Source organism: Dendrobates tinctorius, unplaced genomic scaffold, assembly GCF_039654945.1.
Source record: "Dendrobates tinctorius isolate UK_male_01 unplaced genomic scaffold, ASM3965494v1 ptg000103l, whole genome shotgun sequence".
Lineage (NCBI taxonomy): Eukaryota > Metazoa > Chordata > Amphibia > Anura > Dendrobatidae > Dendrobates > Dendrobates tinctorius.
In genome coordinates this window covers 43,475,956-43,494,899 of record NW_027361771.1, presented here as the reverse complement: position 1 = coordinate 43,494,899, position 18,944 = coordinate 43,475,956, and the positions used below count along the sequence as shown (strand labels likewise).

Genomic DNA, 18,944 nt, shown 5'->3' with positions numbered 1-18,944 from the left:
TCCTGCATCGCGCTGCGATATAGCGGAGCCATCTCTGCGGCACAGTTTACGCTGCGCTTGCAGTCTTTCCCGGCGTTCGCAGTTGCGACGCCACGCACACGTCCAGTTACGGTAGGTCCTTTTAGATGTAGTGACGTTATTTTTATAACTACTCCAGTGACCGGTTACCGCATGTGTGCCGCTGAGTTCCTGTGCTGTTAACAGGCTCAGCGTTTTCAGTTCCATTGTCTGCCATTGCAGCTCTGTGTCCATAACAGAGACTGCTAATTTGCACCTGGGTGATATCCAACCCTGTGCACATTACCGTCATAGTGCTCTGCATCTTCTAGCTGCGGTTTTTCCATCCACCGCACGGTGGACCCCGAGTGGCGAAGGCACTTTATTTATTTATATTTTTTATTTAGTGTCTTCCGCCACTCCTAACAGTGTCAACCCGTACTATCCGTCGGCATCTGAATGAAAAGGGACTGTATGGTAGGAGAACCAGGAAGACCCCACTTCTTACCCCGAGACATAAAAAAGCCAGGCTGGAGTTTGCCAAAACTTTCCTGAAAAAGCCTAAAACGTTTTGGAAGAATGTTCTCTGGTCAGATGAGACAAAAGTAGAGCTTTTTTGGCAAAGGCATCAACATAGAGTTTACAGGAGAAAAAAAGAGGCATTCAAAGAAAAGAACACGGTCCCTACAGTCAAACATGGCGGAGATTCCCTGATGTTTTGGGGTTGCTTTGCTTCCTCTGGCACTGGACTGCTTGACCATGTGCATGCCATTATGAAGTCTGAAGACTACCAACAAATTTTGCAGCATAATGTAGGGCCCACTGTGAGAAAGATGGGTCTTCCTCAGAGGTCATGGGTCTTCCAGCAGGACAATGACCCAAAACACACTTCAAAAAGCACTAGAAAATGGTTTGAGAGAAAGCACTGGAAACTTCAAAGGTGGCAGGCAATGAGTCCAGACCTGAATCCCATAGAACACCTGTGGAGAGATCTAAAAATGGCAGTTTCAAATATCAGGGACCTGGAGCAGTTTGCCAAAGAAGAATGGTCTAAAATTCCAGCAGAGCATTGTAAGAAACTCATTGATGGTTACCGGAAGCGGTTGGTCGCAGTTATTTTGGCTAAAGGTTGTGCAACCAAGTATTTGGCTGAGGGTGCTAATACTTTTGTCTGGCCCATTTTTGTAGTTTTGTGTGAAATGATCAATGTTTTGCTTCATTCTCTTTTGTGTTTTTTTCATTTAAGACAAATTAAATGAAGATAATAATACCAAAGAATGTGTTTGCAATCATTTTCAGGAAGAAACTGAATATTATCTGACAGAATTGCAGGGGTGTCAATACTTTTGGCCACAACTGTACATTGTGCGGCAGAGCAGGGAGAATCAATCTCCCTGCTCTGCCGCCCGGCCGCTATGGGGCCCCCGAGTAGGCGGGGGGGCCCTGTGCCAGCAGTGGGCCCCCCGCCCGTCATTGCAGGTTCAGCTGTATCGGCTACATATACAGAGGGTGGCTATGGGGGTGCATATACTACAGAGGATGGCTATGGGGGTGCATATACTACAGAGGATGGCTATGGGGGTGCATATACTACAGAGGATGGCTATGGGTGTGCATATACAGAGGGTGGCTATGGGGGTGCATATACAGAGGGTGGCTATGGGGGTTCATTATACTACAGAGGGTGGCTATGGGGGTGCTTTTCATTATAGAGGCTGCCTATGGGGGTGCATTACACTGCAAAGGCTGTCTATGGGGGTGCATTACACTATAGAGGCTGCCTATGGGGGTGTATTACACTACAGAGGCTGCCTATAGGGGTGCATTACATTATAGAGGATGCCTATGGGGGTGCATTACACTACAGAGCCTGCCTATGGGGGTGCATTACACTATAGAGCCTGCCTATGGGGGTGCATTACATTATAGAGCCTGCCTATGGGGGTGCATTACACTACAGAGCCTGCCTATGGGGGTGCATTACACTACAGAAGCTGCCTATAGGGGTGCATTACACTACAGAGGCTGCCTATAGGGGTGCATTACACTATAGAGTGTCATGTCCACCTTATCTGTTATGCCGCAAGTTGCCTGGAGCAGTGCGCACGCGCCCCTTACCTCATGGCTGCACGCTGTTGCTGGGTAACCATCCGTCTCTGTCTGACTCTGCAATCCGCTGTACTCCTGGAACCCCTGATCATGTGACCTTTCATATGTTCCAGCCCTGCTCTGGTTCTGCAATCCGCTGTATTCCTGGAAACCCTGATCATGTGACCTTTCCTATGTTCCAGCCCTGCTCTGGTTCTGCAATCCGCTGTATTCCTGGAAACCCCTGATCATGTGACCTTTCCTATGTTCCAACCCTGCTCTGGTTCTGCAATCCGCTGTATTCCTGGAACTCCTGATCATGTGACCTGCTCTATGGTTCTACCCAGGCTGTTCTAGCGATGCTCTCTATGATCCTGGAAGATCTGATCCCAAAGTCCCTCCCTGGTCTTGACCCGGAAGTACTGGTGCTATGGTGCTATATCAGACCGCCCCTCCCTATGGTCAGGGCCTGAGTATTGTGTTGCTTCCCTGCATGGCTGCTTGGTTTGCTGGGTCGCTCCCTCTATTCTGTGCCCCTGCACTCTGCCCTTTCGTGCTTGTACTCCGTCTCTTGTCCCGTGCCTTGTCTTATGTTTGTCCGTTGTGCCATGTTTCGTCCTTGTCCTGCTTGGACTTGTTGTCCTTTCGGTGTTCTCTGCCTTGTCTGTTTCTGCCTATGTTCCCCTCCGTGCTCCGCTCCCTGCTTTGCCTTGCCTTGTTTCTTGCTTTGCCTTGTCTTGTTGCTTCGTGTGCCCTTTGCATGCGTCTGGCCTTCCTAGCCTCCTGTTTGTGCCTCAGCCATGCCCGCCTGCTTGTGCCTCAGCCGTGCTCGTCGGTCAGTGACAGCTGTGTCACCTGCTATGCCTCAGCCGGGTTCGCTGGAGTCTTGCCTGTCTGTCAGTGCTGCAGTCAGTCCAGCTAGCCAGTGCCCCAGCCGTGCTCTCTGTGCTTCCTTGCACCTCACGGTGTTTCTGCACTGTGTTCTACGTGCTCTCTAAAGCACGCGCAGGTCCTCGCCTGCTCCTTGGCATACCTCCCCGTGCTTCTGTAAAAGTGCGCGCAGGCTTTGCCATGTACCCTGTCGTGCCCTCTTGCACGCACAGGCCCTAACCCTGGTCTTGAACCCTGACCCTGGCGTGCCCTTTGCACGCGCAGGACTCTGCCTTGAACCTGACCCTGGCGTGTCTCTCTGCACGCGCAGGCCTCTGTCCTTGTACCTGTCCCTGGCGTGTCCCTCTACACGCACAGGCCTCTGTCCTTGTACCTGTCCCTGGCGTGCCTCTCTACTACACGTGCAGGCCTCCGTCCTTGTACCTGTCCCTGGGGTGTGTCCCTCTATACGCGCAGGCCTCTGTCCTTGTACCTGTCCCTGGCGTGCCTCTCTACACGCGCCGACTTCCGTTCTTGTACTTGTCCCTGGCGTGTCCCTCTACATGCGCAGGCCTCCGTCCTTGTACCTGTCCCTGGCGTGCCCTCTGCACGTGCAGGCCTCCGTCCTTGAACTTGACCCTGGCGTGTTTCCTAGCACGCACCCTGCCTTGTATCCTGGTTTGTCTGCCGGATTCCCGAAGCCTGCCGACCGCTGCCAGAGGTCCGGAACCAGATGACTACATCCTGATGCTTGGATCCTGTCAGTCCTTGCCAGTCGTCCGGAATCTGATGCCTTCGCACCTGCCTTGGACCCTGGCATGTCTTCTTGCACGCACCCTGCCTTGGACTCTGGCGTGTTTCCTAGCACGCACCTTGTCTTGGACTCTAGCGTGTCCCAGCACGCACCCTTCCAAGGAACTCTGGTGTGACCCCTAACACGTACCCTGCCCTGGACTCCGGTATGTTTTCTGCACGTGTTATGTCTGGAACATTTGGCGTGCTTTTGCACGCACCTTGCCGTGTTTCACCGTTTGTGCCCTGCACCTGATTCTCTGTTTTTGCCTTGTATCTGATTAAAGTGTGTAACCACGTTTGCTGAAGAAACTCTGTGACCTCGCTTATGTTTGATATCCTGTTCGTCCTGTTGCCAGGCACTCAATAGTGTCTCCCTGAGCCAGCCGTCCGGTCCAGCTGCCGTGGTGGCTCACCCCCTTGGTCTTGCCCCTGACACTCCCTGTACAGGGGGTGGGTTCTCACTAGGTCAGCTCGCCCTAGGTGGGTGGGTGCCACGGTCCAGAGGGTCCACTCTAAGTAGAAAAACGACTCAGCGTAAGCTGACGCTCGTCACATAGAGTCTGCCTATGTGGAGTTCATTATACTATAGAGTCTGCCTATGGGGAGCGCATTATATACAGTATAGAGTCTGCCTATGGGGAGTGCATTATACAATATAGTGTCTGCCTATGGAGAGTGTTTTATACTATATGGAGACCTATGGGGAGTGCATTATACTATGTGGAGCCCTAAGGGGAGTGCATTATATTATATGGAGCCCTATGGGGAGTGCATTATTGCATTATACTATATGGAGGACTATGGGGAGTTCATTATACTATATGGAGACGGTGGATCTTTGGGGAGTGCATTATACAATATGGAAACCTATGGGGAGGGCATTATACTATGTGGAGGCCTATGGGGAGTACATTATACTATATGGATACCTAAGGGGAGTGCATTACGCTATATTGAGAACTATCTGGTGTATTATGCTATAGGAAGGCTATCTAGGGGCCCATCATACAGTGTGGTGATTATAGTGGCGGGGCCATCATCAGGGCCGCCATCAGGGCATTACTGCCCTGACTGGCGTATGGGGCCCGGTGGGTAGAGGGGGCTCACATCCTCTGCTCACCGGGTCCCTACCGGCAGATAAACCGGGCCCTTAGCGCGGTGCTGCGGCAGCTAAACGCTATTGACATGCAAGCCCACCGGCCCGCACGTCAATAGTTAACAGCCGCCAGCCAATCGGAGGCTGGCAGCTGACGTCAGCCGCAGCGCGCACATCGCTGGCGTCTGACATCACTGTCAGTCGCCGGCGAGAGCGCGCTTCAGCACTGCAACATGGAGGGACGGAGCCTTGCCTGCCGCTGGAGCGCGGCCAGGTAAGGAGAACTTGTTTTTTTTTCTTTGAGAGCGGCGATCCGGGGGTCCCAGGCAGAATGCTGGAGTCTGGGGCAGAATGCTGGAGTCTGGGGCAGAATGCTGGAGTCTGGGGCAGAATGCTGGAGTCTGGGGCAGATTGCGATACACGGGGGGCAGAATGCGATACACGGGGGGCAGAATGCGATACACGGGGCATTATTGGAGACACTGCGCAGAATGGAGATACGGGGCATGATTGGAGACACGGGGCATGATTGGAGACACTGCGCAGAATGGAGATACGGGGCATGATTGGAGACAAATGGGGCAGGGTTGGAGACAGATCGCACAGGATCATGGGGCAGGATGGATACAATGGAATTCATATGGGGCAGAATGGATACTCATGAGGGCAGGATGGGAGAACATATGGCTGAAGCCAGGAATGAGACACACGGGGGTCAGGATGGGGGATATTATTACGATAGGGGCTAATTAAGGGATATTATTACTGCAGTGATGTATTTAATTTTTTGATACTGTTTTAAATGGGGGGGGTCCTGTTACTGTGCAGAGCGACACTGTCGCCTTTTTTTCTTCATGTGGTGTAATGTAGAAGTTGGGAAAAATAAGTAATGTGTTCTGCAAGCAGAGCTCTAGTTAACTGTGTTATTTTCTGCAGAGACGAGTCCTGGCTGGAAGACGTGATGGCAATCTGTGCTGGATGAATGAAAAGCAAGGATGAAGGACTTCACCTAGAGACATCACTGGTGAGTTAGTGTGTTACCTATACACTGACACTATACATTGTATGCTATATACAGAGGTCCTGTGCATAATGTGACCAGTGATCACTGTGTTACCTGTACATTATATACAGAGCTCCTGTGTATAATGTAATTGATCACTATATTACCTGTACACAGACACTGCATACTAAATACAGATCTCCTGTGTATAATGGCACTTATAGTGATAGTATTATGCTTTTTTATTAATGATCAGTATTGTATTGTATTATTCAGTCACTATGTGGTGGTAATATGTGGTCTGGGCATGGTACGGTGGTATTTGTCCCTTGTATGTGCTATTATTTGATCACTTTGTGGTGGTACTATGTGGTCTGGTCATGGTGCGGTGGTATTTGTTCCTTGTATGTGATATTATTCAGTCACTATGGTAGTAATATGTGGTCTGGACATGGTGTGGCAGTATTTGTTCCTTGTATGGGATTATAGGTCACTATGTGGTGGTAATATGTGGTCTGGACATGGTGTAATGGTATTTGTTCCTTGTATGTGATATTATTGGTCATTTTAAAAATTGAAAAATAAATAAAAATATACCTAAATTGTATTGTATATTTTAACAAATATTTAATAGGTTACAGTAGAGTAAGGCCTGGCCAAAAGTGTCTACCGTGTTATGGTGGCGGCTTAAAAAAATCTTTTGTCCAAAGCAAAAGCTGCTGGCTATATGTTTGATCTGGTGACGGGAACTGTTAAAGTGTGATAGGTGAGCAGTGGAGTTTTTCCAAGCGAGAGCGGTGGGACTGTGGACAGTTTGAGGGATGGAGGCGGGGCTGGGTGGAGCCTGGGCGGAGTCTCAAGGGGGCCCCGAAAATGTTGCCAGTATGGGGCCTCGAAATTCCTAGTGGTAGCCCTGGCCATCATACAGTGTTGGAGCCATTAAATAGTTTGGGGGATATTAAGGGGTCAGTATATATACAGTGTGGGGGCATTATACTGTGTATAAGAGAGCATCATACTGTGTATAGAGGAGCTGTGCAGGGGGGAGACTCGGGACATTATTAACCCCTTCCTGACATCAGACGTACTATCCCGTCCATGGGACCCGGGCCCCTATGCCCATGGACGGGATAGTACGTCTAGTGCGATCAGCGGCGCCCACGTGGTGAGCGCCGCTGATCGCGGCTGGGTGTCAGCTGATTATCACAGCTGACACCCGGCACTATGTGTCAGGGGCGGTCACGGACCGCCCCCGACACGTTATCCCCTTGCACACCGCGATCAAACATGATCGCGGTGTACCGGGAGTTAAAGGGAAGCATCGGCAGGGAGGGGGCTCCCTTCGTGCTCCCCTGAGCCCCCCACGGCAGCGCAATGTGCAGCGCTGCTGCGGGGGACTCCTTTCCTCCAGGCCCCCGGATCCAAGATGGCGACGGGGGCCTTCGGGGGCCTGGAGGAAGCTGGCTTCCTCAGTGCCTGCAAAGCGCAGGCATGAGGAAGCCTTGTGCACTGCCTGTGACAGATTGCTGATCTGTCACAGTGATCTGTGATGTGACAGATCAGCGATCTGTCACAAGACAGTGATGTCCCACCTGGGACTATGTAATAAAGTAAAAAAAAAATTAAAAAAAAGTGTAAAAATAATTTAAAAAAAATCGCCAAATAAATTATTAAAAAAAAAAAAAAATATTCCCCAATAAATTCATTTTTTGAAAATAAAAAAACCCCAAAACAATAAAAGTACACATATTAGGTATCGCCGCATCCGTAACGACCCGCCCTATAAAACTGTCCCATTAGTTAACCCCTTTAGCGAACCCCTTAAAAAATAAAAAACGAAGCAAAAAATAATGATTTATTATCATACCGCCAAACAAAAAGTGCAATAACACGCGATCAAAAAGACGCATATAAATATCCATGGTACCGCTGAAAACATCATCTTATCCCGCAAAAAACGAGCCACCACACAGCATCATCAGCAAAAAAATAAAAAAGTTATAGCTCGCAGAATAAAGCGATGCAAAAATAATTATTTTTTATATAAAATAGTTTTCATTGCATAAAACCGACAAAACATAAAACAACGACCTAAATGAGGTATCGCTGTAACCGTACTGACCCGAAGAATAAAACCGCTTTATCAATTTTACCGCACGCGGAATGGTGTAAACGCACTCCCCCAAAAGAAATTCATGAAACGCTGGTTTTTGTTCATTCTGCGTCCCAAAAATCGGAATAAAAAGCGATCAAAAAATGTCACGTGCCTGAAAATGGTACCAATAAAAACGTCAACTCGTCCCGCAAAAAATAAGACCTCACATGACTCGGTGGGTCAAAATACGGAAAAATTATAGCTCTCAATATGTGGTGATGCAAAAACTATTTTTACAATAAAAAGCGTCTTTTAGCGTGCGACAGCTGCCAAAAATAAAAACCGCCATAAATAGTAAATCAAACTCCCCGTTATCACCCCCTTAGTTAGGGAAAAATAATAAAATTAAAAAAATGTATTTATTTCCATTTTTCCATTAGGGCTAGGGTTAGGACTAGGGTTAGGGTTAGGGCTAGGGTTAGGGCTTGGGTTAGGGCTGAGATTAGGGTTAGGGGTGTGTTGGGGTTCGGGTTGGAGTTAGAATTGGGGGTTTCCACTGTTTGGGCACATCAGGGGCTCTCGAAATGCAACATTGCGTCTGATCTCAATTCCAGCCCATTCTGAGTTGAAAAAGTCATATGGTGCTCCTTCCCTTCCAAGCTCTGCCATGCGCCCAAACAGTGTTTTACCCCCACATGTAGGGTATCAGCCTACTCAGGACAAATTGCAAAACAATTTTTGGGGTCCAATTTCTCCTGTTACCCTTAGGAAAATAAAAAATTGGGGGCAAAAATATCATTTTTGTGGAAAAAAAATTTTTATTTTCACGTCCAAGCGTTATAAACTTCTGTGAAGCACTTGGGGGTTCAAAGTGCTCACCACACATCTAGATAAGTTCCGTGGGGGGGTCTAGTGTCCAAAATGGGGTCACCTGTTGGGAGTTTCAATAGTTTAGGTACATCAGGGGCTCTCCAAACGCACATGACACCCGCAGACCATTCCATCAATGTCTGCATTCCAAAACGTCACTACTTCCCTTCCTAGCCCTGACGTGTGTCCATACAGTAGTTTTCTCCCACATATGGGGTGTCAGCTTACTCAGGACAAATTGGACAACAACTTTTGGGGTTCAATTTCTCCTGTTACCCTTGGGAAAATAAAAAAATTGGGGAATAATTGATCATGTTTGTGGAAAAAATACGATTTTTTTATTTTCATGCCCTGGCATTATAAACTTCTGTGAAGCCTTTGGGGGTTCAAAGTGCTCACGTCACATCTAGATAAGTTCCTTAGGGGGTCTAGTTTTCAAAATGGGGTCATTTGTGGGGGGTTTCCACTGTTTAGGTACATTAGGGGCTCTCCAAAGGCAACATGACACCCGCAGACCATTCCATCAATGTCTGCATTCCAAAACGTCACTACTTCACTTCCAAGCCCTGACGTGTGTCTATACAGTTTTCTCCCACATATGGGGTGTCAGCTTACTCAGGACAAATTAGACATCAACTTTTGGGGTTCAATTTCTCCTGTTACCCTTGGGAAAATAAAAAAATTGGGGAATAATTGATCATGTTTGTGGAAAAAATACGATTTTTTTTATTTTCATGCCCTGGCATTATAAACTTCTGTGAAGCCCTTGGGGGTTCAAAGTGCTCACCGCACATCTAGATAAGTTCCTTAGGGGGTCTAGTTTTCAAAATGGGGTCATTTGTGGGGAGTTTCCACTGTTTAGGTACATTAGGGGCTCTCCAAAGGCAACATGACACCCGCAGACCATTCCATCAATGTCTGCATTCCAAAACGTCACTACTTCCCTTCCGATCCCCGACGTGTTCCCACACAGTAGTTTTCTCCCACATATGGGGTATCAGCATACTCAGGACAAATTGGACAACAACTTTTGGGGTCCAATTTCTCCTGTTACCCTTGGGAAAATAAAAAAAATGGTGACTAAAAGATCATGTTTGTGGAAAAAATACGAATTTTTTATTTTCACGCCCGGGCGTTATAAACTTCTGTGAAGCCCTTGGGGGTTCAAAGTTCTCACCACACATCTAGATAAGTTCCTTAGGGGGTCTAGTTTCCAAAATGGTGTCATTTGTGGGGGGTTTCCACTGTTTTGGTACATCAGGGGTTTTCCAATCGCGACATGATGTCCGATCTCAATTCCAGCCAAAAACGTCAAATGGCGCTGCTTCCCTTCCGAGCTCTGCCATGCGCCCAAATAGTGGTTTACCCCCACATGTGGGGTATCAGCATACTCAGGACAAATTGCACAATAACTTTTAGGGTCCTGTTACCCTTGGGAAAATAAAAATTGGGGTGAAAAGATCATTTTTGTGGAAAAAATATGATTTTTTAATTGTACCGCTGTACGTTATAAACTTCTGTAAAGCCCTTGTGGGTTCAAAGTTCTCACCACATATCTAGATAAGTTCCTTGGGGGGTCTAGTTTCCAAAATGGGGTCACTTGTAGGGGGTTTCCACTGTTTAGGTACATCAGGGACTCTCCAAACGTGACATGGCGTCCGATCTGAATTCCAGCCAATTTTGCATTGAAAAAGTCAAATGGCGCTCCTTCCATTCTGAGCTCTGCCATGCGCCGAAACAGTCGTTCCCCCCCCACAAATCAGGTATCAGCGTACTCAGGACAAATTGCACAATAACTTTTGCAGTCCAATTTCTTCTGTTACCCTTGGTAAAATAAAAAAAGAATTGAACCTGAAGTATTTTTTTTGTGAAAAAAAGGTAGATGTTCATTTTTTTTTTAAATATTCAAAAAAATTCCTGTGATGCACCTAAAGGGTTAATAAACTTCTTGAATGTGGTTTTGAGCACCATAAGGGGTGCAGTTTTTAGAATGGTGTCACTTTTGGGTATTTTCTATCATATAGACCCCTCAAAGTGGCTTCAAATGTGATGTGGTCCTAAAAATAAAATGGTGTTGTAAAAATGAGAAATCGCTGGTCAACTTTTAACCCTTATAACTTCCTAACAAAAAAAAATTTTGGTTCCAAAATTGTGCTGATGTAAAGTAAACGTGGGAAATGTTAGTTATCAAGTTTTTTGTGTGCCGTATCTCTGTGATTTAAGGGCATAAAAATTCAAAGTTGGAAAATTGCGAAATTTTCAAAATTTTTGCCAAATTTCTGTTTTTTTCACAAATAAACGCAAGTTATTTGAATGAAATTTTACCACTAACATGAAGTACAGTATGTCACGAGAAAACAATGTTAGAATCACCGGGATCCATAGAAGCGTTCCAGAGTTATGACCTCATAAAGGTACAGTGGTCAGAATTGTAAAAATTGGCCCGGTTATGAACGTGCAAACCACCCTTGGGGGTGAAGGGGTTAAATGTAAAGTGGGCACTTATTTTTATAGGGGAACTTAGGTTACTGTGACTGTCAAATGGGCACATAGAGGGCATTATTACATTCTAGTGGACAAAATGTGGGCACTGTTTTCTAGGGCAATTGCACTCGGCATTAGTATTTTCTAGAGGGTTGCTTTAAAATTTAGAGGTCACACAGGGCCACACAGCAGGTGCATTAATAGGGTCACATACGGCAGCAGCGTATCAGCATTGGGGTATCAGCCGGATGAGGAGTTTGTGCAGGTTGGGAATAGTCCCATTGGGGACGGTGCTGAAAATGTGAGAAGTGAATTGTATCTTTGTTGTATTCTCTGTAGCCGAGTCCTGGCTGGAGGAGTTGTCATGTCGGTCTGGGCGAGATGTGCAAAGTGAACGATTCCTTCAGAAAGAAAGTCAGCGGTAAGTCAGCTGTGCTGTGATCTCTTATACAGTATGTTCTGTAGGACGGGTATCTACCACTGACCATATGGCGGTAATATCAATGTTTGTCTTTATATAGCGATTATTTTCAGTAACAGCGTGGTCATCTGCTGAGGTTCTCCTCCACTATTAGGTGCGTCACCCAGTTATAATCAAGGTTACCTGGTTAGGGGCCCACTCAGAAGTTTCACCCCCCCCTGAACCAAAACCCTAGCTGCGCCTCTGGCAGGAACATATGGGGTGCAGGCTGTGTGTATGATAGAGGGACACATGGAAGGTGTAGTTGGTGTGTGTGACAAAGCATGAAGAATGGAAGCTTTGTGTACAGGAAAACATGGCATTAAAGAAGTTGTGTCCTACTTGGACAACTTGTTCTCACACACCTCACTTGGCCCCGATATCATAATAACACTTACACTCACCTCCCGTGCTTGGGCCATTCTCGAGGTGACGGCACTCCGTCTCCAGTGCGGTTGTTGCGACATGTGAAGCTGGCGACCAATCAGCACTGGCGTCACTGTCCTCGCTTCATGTTGAATTGAGCAGAAAGAGGAAGTCATAGAGCAGCTGCAGCCCGGACTTCCTCTTCGTGTTCGATTTGTCCTAAGGCGGTGACAGTGGCGCCAGTGGTGAATGGGCGCCGGAGTCGCATGTCACAACACTGCACTGGAGCCCCGGGAGAGTGACTGCAGACACGGAAAGTGAGTATAGCCTTTATTATTTTATGGGGTCAAACATTTGGATCAAGAAGGGGTTGTCCTAATAGTGGACAATCCCTTTAATAACATGTTAGAAGTGTAAAATACCAAAACATGAGGTGAAAAATGCTGTAATTTGAGGTAAAATGCATTTGCTTTTGACTGTGCACCATGCTGGCAGTGCAGCCCCTAAATAGTCAGCCGTACATGCATTACTTTTCTATAAGGTCTATGAATCTGTGCACTGGTTGGCAGAAACAGAAGAGGGCCCCTGTGCAAGGACAGTATAAGGGCCTCTTACCCCTGGGGCCCTGTGCAGCTGCGCAGGTTGCACCAATGATGTGGGCTCAGCAGTTGAGGAGTTAATGCAGTCACTGAGCAGCAGGACCCCTGCCTGGCGTAGAGAAGGAGGGGCATGGCTTCACACCACATGATGACAGTAGTAGGAAAGATCACATGGGCAGGAAGTGGGGGCTGCGGAGCTGCTGCTGGGTCTGGAAGCATTTCCAGGTCAGGTATCTAAATCTAATCACTGTTATTATACATGGCGTAATGATCAGTGTAACCCATGCATGAGAGAGCAGGGATCAGCAGGGAGGGGGACAGCAGAGCATGCTGGGAAAGGGATTCCTAACCACTGTTAGCACCTATGTGAAATACAGGTTGTAATGGAATGATAGTGACATGGAGGAGAGGACTCGGATCCTACTGCAGTGGAAGTAACTGGGCTCATCTTATAAGAGTAGTGTGTAGGAGGTGACACTAAGCTTAGAATAATGTGAGCTGATCTCATTAGAATGGTACGGACACCATGGAGGATGAGCAGCCTAGCAGTGTATCAGTAGTAACACAGGGGAGACTCTGAACATAGGACGGAGTAATCCTATTGCTGCATACGGTGTACTCGGGGCTACAGAACAGAAGGGCTTGGGGGGATTCTGGTTACAAGTAAGCTGAGCAGCAGAACTCAATGTCAAGCAGCAGCCGCAAAAGCAAACAAGATTTTAGGGTGTATAAAAAAGAGATAAAAACCTGTGATCCAAATGTATTGTTAAGGCTGTGTGCACACGCTGCGGATTAGGTGCGGATTTTGTAAAATCCGCAGGTGAAACCGCAGGTCAAAATACCTGCGGTTTTACCTGCGGATTGCTCTGTGGTTTTGCCCTGCGGTTTTTCATCTCAATGGAGGAGATGGCAAACCGCAGCGGAATCCACAGAAAGAATTGACATGTCAATTCTTTCTGCGGATTGAAAACCGCAGATAATCCGCGCGGAAAATTCCGCACCGTCTGCATTGCGGTTTTTGATTCCCATAGGGAATCATGGTAATGTACACCGCAGCAAAAACTGCTGCGGGTCCGCAGCGGCCAAAACCACTGCGGAACCGCAGCAAAATCCGCAGCGTGTGCACACAGCCTAATAACTCTCTATCACTTGTGAGGCCACAACGAGAATGTGAGATCCAATTTCAGCCTCAACATTCTTAAAAAGATTTTGGAAACCTAGTCAGATAATTGGAGGAGAACTAAATTATTATATGGGAAGGAAGGTCATCCTTAGGCCGTTTTCACGTTTGTGAAAAACAGACCATGCTCAAAACGGAAGATACGTCCCAACCGCTGGGTTTCCCAACCTGAGCTAAAAGCCTTAGGGGCATATATATAATAGTTTGGATAGTTTGAGAGATCAGACGGTCGGGCTAGGTATCCCATTCTGAGCACAGCTCATAGACATGTGAAAATTGGCTGAGGCTTCATTCAGACATTAGTGATTTTTCATATATGCAAAAAATGTTGCGTGTTTCATCAGTGTTTGGTCTGCGTGTTAGCTTTTGCCATCAGTGTTTCAAATATTGATGGGTAGTCCAGCTCTTCTTGGTGAGCTGAGTAATTTGGCTTCGCTCACCAAAAAGACCCTGCTCTTTTGGATCCCAAACAGATCCCTATTTAACCCCTTAGTGACAGCGTCAATTTTAAAGGGAATCTGTTGTGAACTCATTTTCTGGTTTACCTCTGGCTTCTGGTGAGGGTGGTGGAGCAGGCTGTGTTGAAAGAGGAGTCGTGAGTTCTTCATCCGGGCGCCCTCTAGTGGTGACAGTAGGTAATTAAGCTTATCTTAATGGCAGAGACCTGCCACCTGAGGAGGACTGTGAGTGGACATCAGGAGTCTCTGACTGGATTTAAGACAGCCGACTCCCTAATTTTGTGCTGGTGATTTTTTCCTGCCCTGAGGTTCTGGTTTCCAGTTCTGTTCCTGCCTTCTCAGGCTAAGTGTGCTTTGCTATTTTTTCACTTGAGATTTGGTCTGGTTTACTCAGTTTTTATGGTCAGCCAGCCCCTGCTGGGGCTGTGCTGAATTTCCATTCTTATGTCTCTGTTTATGCCAGTTTGCTTTTTGTCCCTGATCAGATTGGTCTCTTTTTGCTCTGTCTTCAGAATATACCAGAGTGCTGATATAGGGAATTGAAGTCTAGCGACTTCAGGGTTTTTGTTATCAGAAAGTGTTGGACATTTTTTTTGGCAGGGTTCTGTGCGTGATTGCAGACAGCATCTTTCCATTCCTGTCCTTTCTAGTTAGTGTGGGCCCCATCGTTTGCTCAGCCTATTTTTCTATCTCTGTTTGTGTTTTCATCTTGTCTCACCGACAATACATGTTTGGGGGCTGTCTATTGCTTTGGGGGTCTGCTCTGGGGCAGTTTAGATTTCCCCTTTTTTTTGCTTTAGGCTTATTTAGTTCTCAGTCTGTGACGAGGCATCTAGGATCATCGTAGGTACGCTCCATGGCTACTGCTAGTTGTGTGGATAGGATCAGGGGTCTGCAATCCACTTAGTTACCAACCTCTCTGGTTTTCTGTGGTTTAGCTTGTTTTTGTTTTTCCGCCTCGGTGACTCATTCATAACAGAATCACCAGCCATACCGCACATTCTAGGGTACTCAAAAGCAGGAACAAAAAAAATTGTAAAAAAAAAAAAAAGTGTCAATTGTTTTTTTTTTTTTTTATATGTATTTTTCCCTCTTTTTCTCTGGGGCCGTAGGAGGATTTTTTCCTTAATGGAGATTAACCAATTGTTTGATCGTGTGGAGCAGCTGGCTGCTGAAGTGTGGGGAATTTCCGCCTATCTCACTCATTCACATGCTGTTGAACCAAGGATCCCTGCTCCTGATGTGTTTTCTGGGGATCGGTCTAAATTTTTGAATTTTAAGAATAATTGTAAATTATTTCTTGCCTTGAAGCCTAACTCATCGGGGAGCTCTGCGCAGCAGGTTAAAATTGTCATCTCTTTGCTGCGCGGTGATCCCCAGGATTGGGCGTTTTCTTTGACACCTGAAAATCCTATTCTGACTAATGTGGATGCATTTTTTTCAAGCCTTGGGGTTGTTGTATGATGAACCTAATGCTATTGATCAAGCTGAGAAAGCCCTATTGGCATTGAACCAGGGATTTCCTGTTCCCTCTGGTCTTGACGATTCTATGTCATTAGCCATTCAAGTTGATCGGCATTTACGTGAACGTAAAACTACATGAGAGGTGTTGCCACCTTTTCAACAAATGTCTGAACCTATGCAATGTGAAAGAGTTTTGTCTAGGGTGCAACGTCAGGAGTATAGAAGGCGGTATAAGCTGTGTTTTTTCTGTGGAGACGCCTCTCATATTATTTCTGTCTGCCCTAAACGAGAGAAACGTTTTGCACACACATTTGCTGTGAGTGGTGTACAACCTAAGTTTCTTTTGGCAATTACTCTGATCTGCTCCTTATCCACATTTTCCGCCAAGGCTTTTGTGGATTCAGGAGCAGCTTTGAATCTGATGGATTGGATTTTGCTAAACGTTGTGGTTTTCCCATGATACCTCTGCGGACGCCTTTTCCTTTGAGTGATATTGATGCTACTCCTTTGGCGGAGAATAAACCTCAGTTTTGGACCCAGGTGATAATGCGGGTCGCCCCAGACCACCAAGAAAATTGTAGATTTTTGGTACTGCATAATTTGCATGATACTATTGTTCTGGGTTTTCCCTGGTTGCAAATCCATAATCCAGTTTTGGATTGGAAATCTGTGTCTGTGGTGAGTTGGGGCTGTCGGTGTTTTCTCCACCTCTCCCCAGTCTCATGATGTTCCTGACTATGTGACTGATTTTTATGATGTATTTAGTGAGAGTAAGTCTGCGTCCCTGCCTCCTCATAGGAGTTATGACTGTGCAATTGAGTTGAGGCCTGGGTGTAAATTTCCCAAGGGTCGGCTTTTCAACTTATCTGTACCTGAACACGATCTTATATTAAGGAGTCGTTAGAGAAGTGTCATATTAGACCATCCTTTTCACCCTTAGGTGCTGTGTTTTTTTTTTCGTGGCTAAGAAAGATGGTTCATTAAGGCCTTGTATTGACTATCGTTCCCTTAACAAGATTACGGTTAAATATCAGTATCCGTTACCCCTGATTTCTAATTTATTCTTCAGAGTTAAAGGTGCCTGCTGGTTTACTAAGCTTGACCTCAGGGGGGCGTATAATCTTATTCACATCAAGCATGGAGATGAATGGAAGATGGCGTTTAATACTCCAGAGGGACATTTTGAGTACCTGGTGATGCCTTTTGGGCTCAATAATGCCCCTTCTGTCTTCCAATCCTTCATGAATGATATTTTCTGGGAATTTGTGGATAAGTTTTTGATCATCTATTTGGATGATATTCTGATCTTTTCCAGTGATTGGGATTCTCATGTGGAACATGTTCGGACTGTGTTCCGGATTTTGAGGGAGAATTCCCTGTATGTTAAGGGATCGAAATGCCTTTTTGGTGTACAGAGGATTTCATTTTTGGGATTTATTTTGTCTCCGTCAACTATTGAAATGGACCCGGCCAAGGTACAGGCCATTTATGATTGGGTTCAGCCCACTTCTTTGAAGGCTCTCCAGAAGTTTTTGGGTTTTGTTAATTTTTATCGTAAATTTATAGCTAATTTTTCTGGTATTGCCAAATCACTGACTGATCTGACCAAGAAGGGCGCTGATGTGCTGAATTGGTCTCCAGAGGCTGTTTTGGCATTTCAGGAGCTGAAGCGGAGGTTCACTTCTGTTCCAGTTTTACGGCAACCTGATGTCTCACTTCCATTTCAGGTAGAGGTAGATGCTTCGGAGATTGGTGCAGGAGCTGTTTTTTCCCAAAAAGACCCGGTGACTTCTAAAATGAATCCCTGTGCCTTCTTCTCCCGAAAGTTCTCCCCATCTGAACGCAACTATGATGTGGGGAATCGGGAATTGTTGGCCATGAAGTGGGCATTCGAGGAGTGGAGACATTGGTTGGAGGGAACTAGACATCAAGTTGTGGTCCTCACTGACCACAAGAACTTGATTTACTTGGAGTCGGCCAAACGCTTGAATCCTAGACAGGCTAGGTGGGCCTTGTTTTTCACACGTTTTGATTTTGTGGTCTCCTTCCTTCTGGGCACTAAGAATGTTAAGGCAGACGCCCTTTCTAGGAGTTTCTTTGCTGATTCTCCTATTGTGACCAAACCTACTACCATCCTAGGTGAGGGGGCAGTTCTTTCTGCCATCTCACCCGATTTGAGACGTGCCCTGGAAGAATTTCAGGAGGACAAACCTGAGCGTTGTCCTATGGGAAAATTGTATGTTCCTGACCAGTGGAGGAAGAGAGTGATGTCTGAAGTTCATTGCTCTGCGTTGGCTGGTCATCCAGGTATTTTTGGTACCAGAGATTTGGTGAGTCGGTCTTTTTGGTGGCCCGCCTTATCTCGTGATGTCAGGAATTTTGTGCAGTCTTGTGGGACTTGTTCCCGGTCTAAACCCTGTTCTCGTTCTAGTGTGTTGTTGATGCCCTTGCCGGTGCCCAAGAGGCCATGGACCCATATCTCAATGGATTTTATTTCTGATCTTTCTGTCTCTCAGAGAATGACTGTTATCTGGGTGATTTGTGATAGATTTTCTAAGATGGTCCATCTTGTACCACTCCCAAAGCTGCCATCTTCCTCAGTGTTGGTGCCCTTGTTTTTACAACAGGTAGTTCAGTTGCATGGGATTCCTGAGAACATTGTGTCGGACAGAGGAGTCCAGTTTGTCTCCAGATTTTGGAAAGCTTTTTGTTCCAAGCTGGCAATTCAGTTATCCTTCTCCTCTGCGTTTCACCCACAGACCAATGGGCAGACTGAGAGAACAAACCAGACTTTGGAGTCCTATTTGAGATGTTTTATATCTGCTGATCAGGATGATTGGGTCTCATTTTTGCCCTTGGCCGAATTCGCCCTAAATAATTGAGCTAGTTCTGCCACATTGATGTCGCCCTTTTTCTGTAACTTTGGGTTTCATCCTCGATTTTCTTCAGGGCAAGTGGAATCTTCAGCCTGCCCAGGTGTTGACACTGTGGTAGAGAGAATGCAGCAGATTTGGGACCAAGTGGTGGATAAGTTGTTCCTCTCTCAAGAAAAGGCCCAGCGGTTTTCCAACCGGCATAGGACCATTGGTCCCCGGTTTAAAGTGTGTGATATGGTTTGG

At 46.4% G+C, this 18,944-nt stretch overlaps 1 protein-coding gene across 4 annotated transcripts in view; it reads left to right on the top strand.

The window, feature by feature from the left end:
• LOC141100102 (uncharacterized) overlaps positions 1-18,944 on the top strand; it is a 100,634-nt gene that overhangs the window by 13,890 nt on the left and 67,800 nt on the right. The window contains exon 1 of one of the 4 annotated variants that reach the window (XM_073588328.1): positions 5,814-5,870. The exons of 1 other annotated variant lie outside the window; for it this stretch is intronic. In XM_073588328.1, coding sequence (XP_073444429.1) covers positions 5,829-5,870 — 42 coding nt within the window. In that variant the 5' untranslated portion in view covers positions 5,814-5,828. Of the gene's footprint in view, positions 1-5,813; positions 5,871-12,803; positions 12,954-18,944 lie in introns of those variants that run through there. 2 more of the 4 variants (XM_073588327.1, XM_073588329.1) reach the window with 2 other exon arrangements.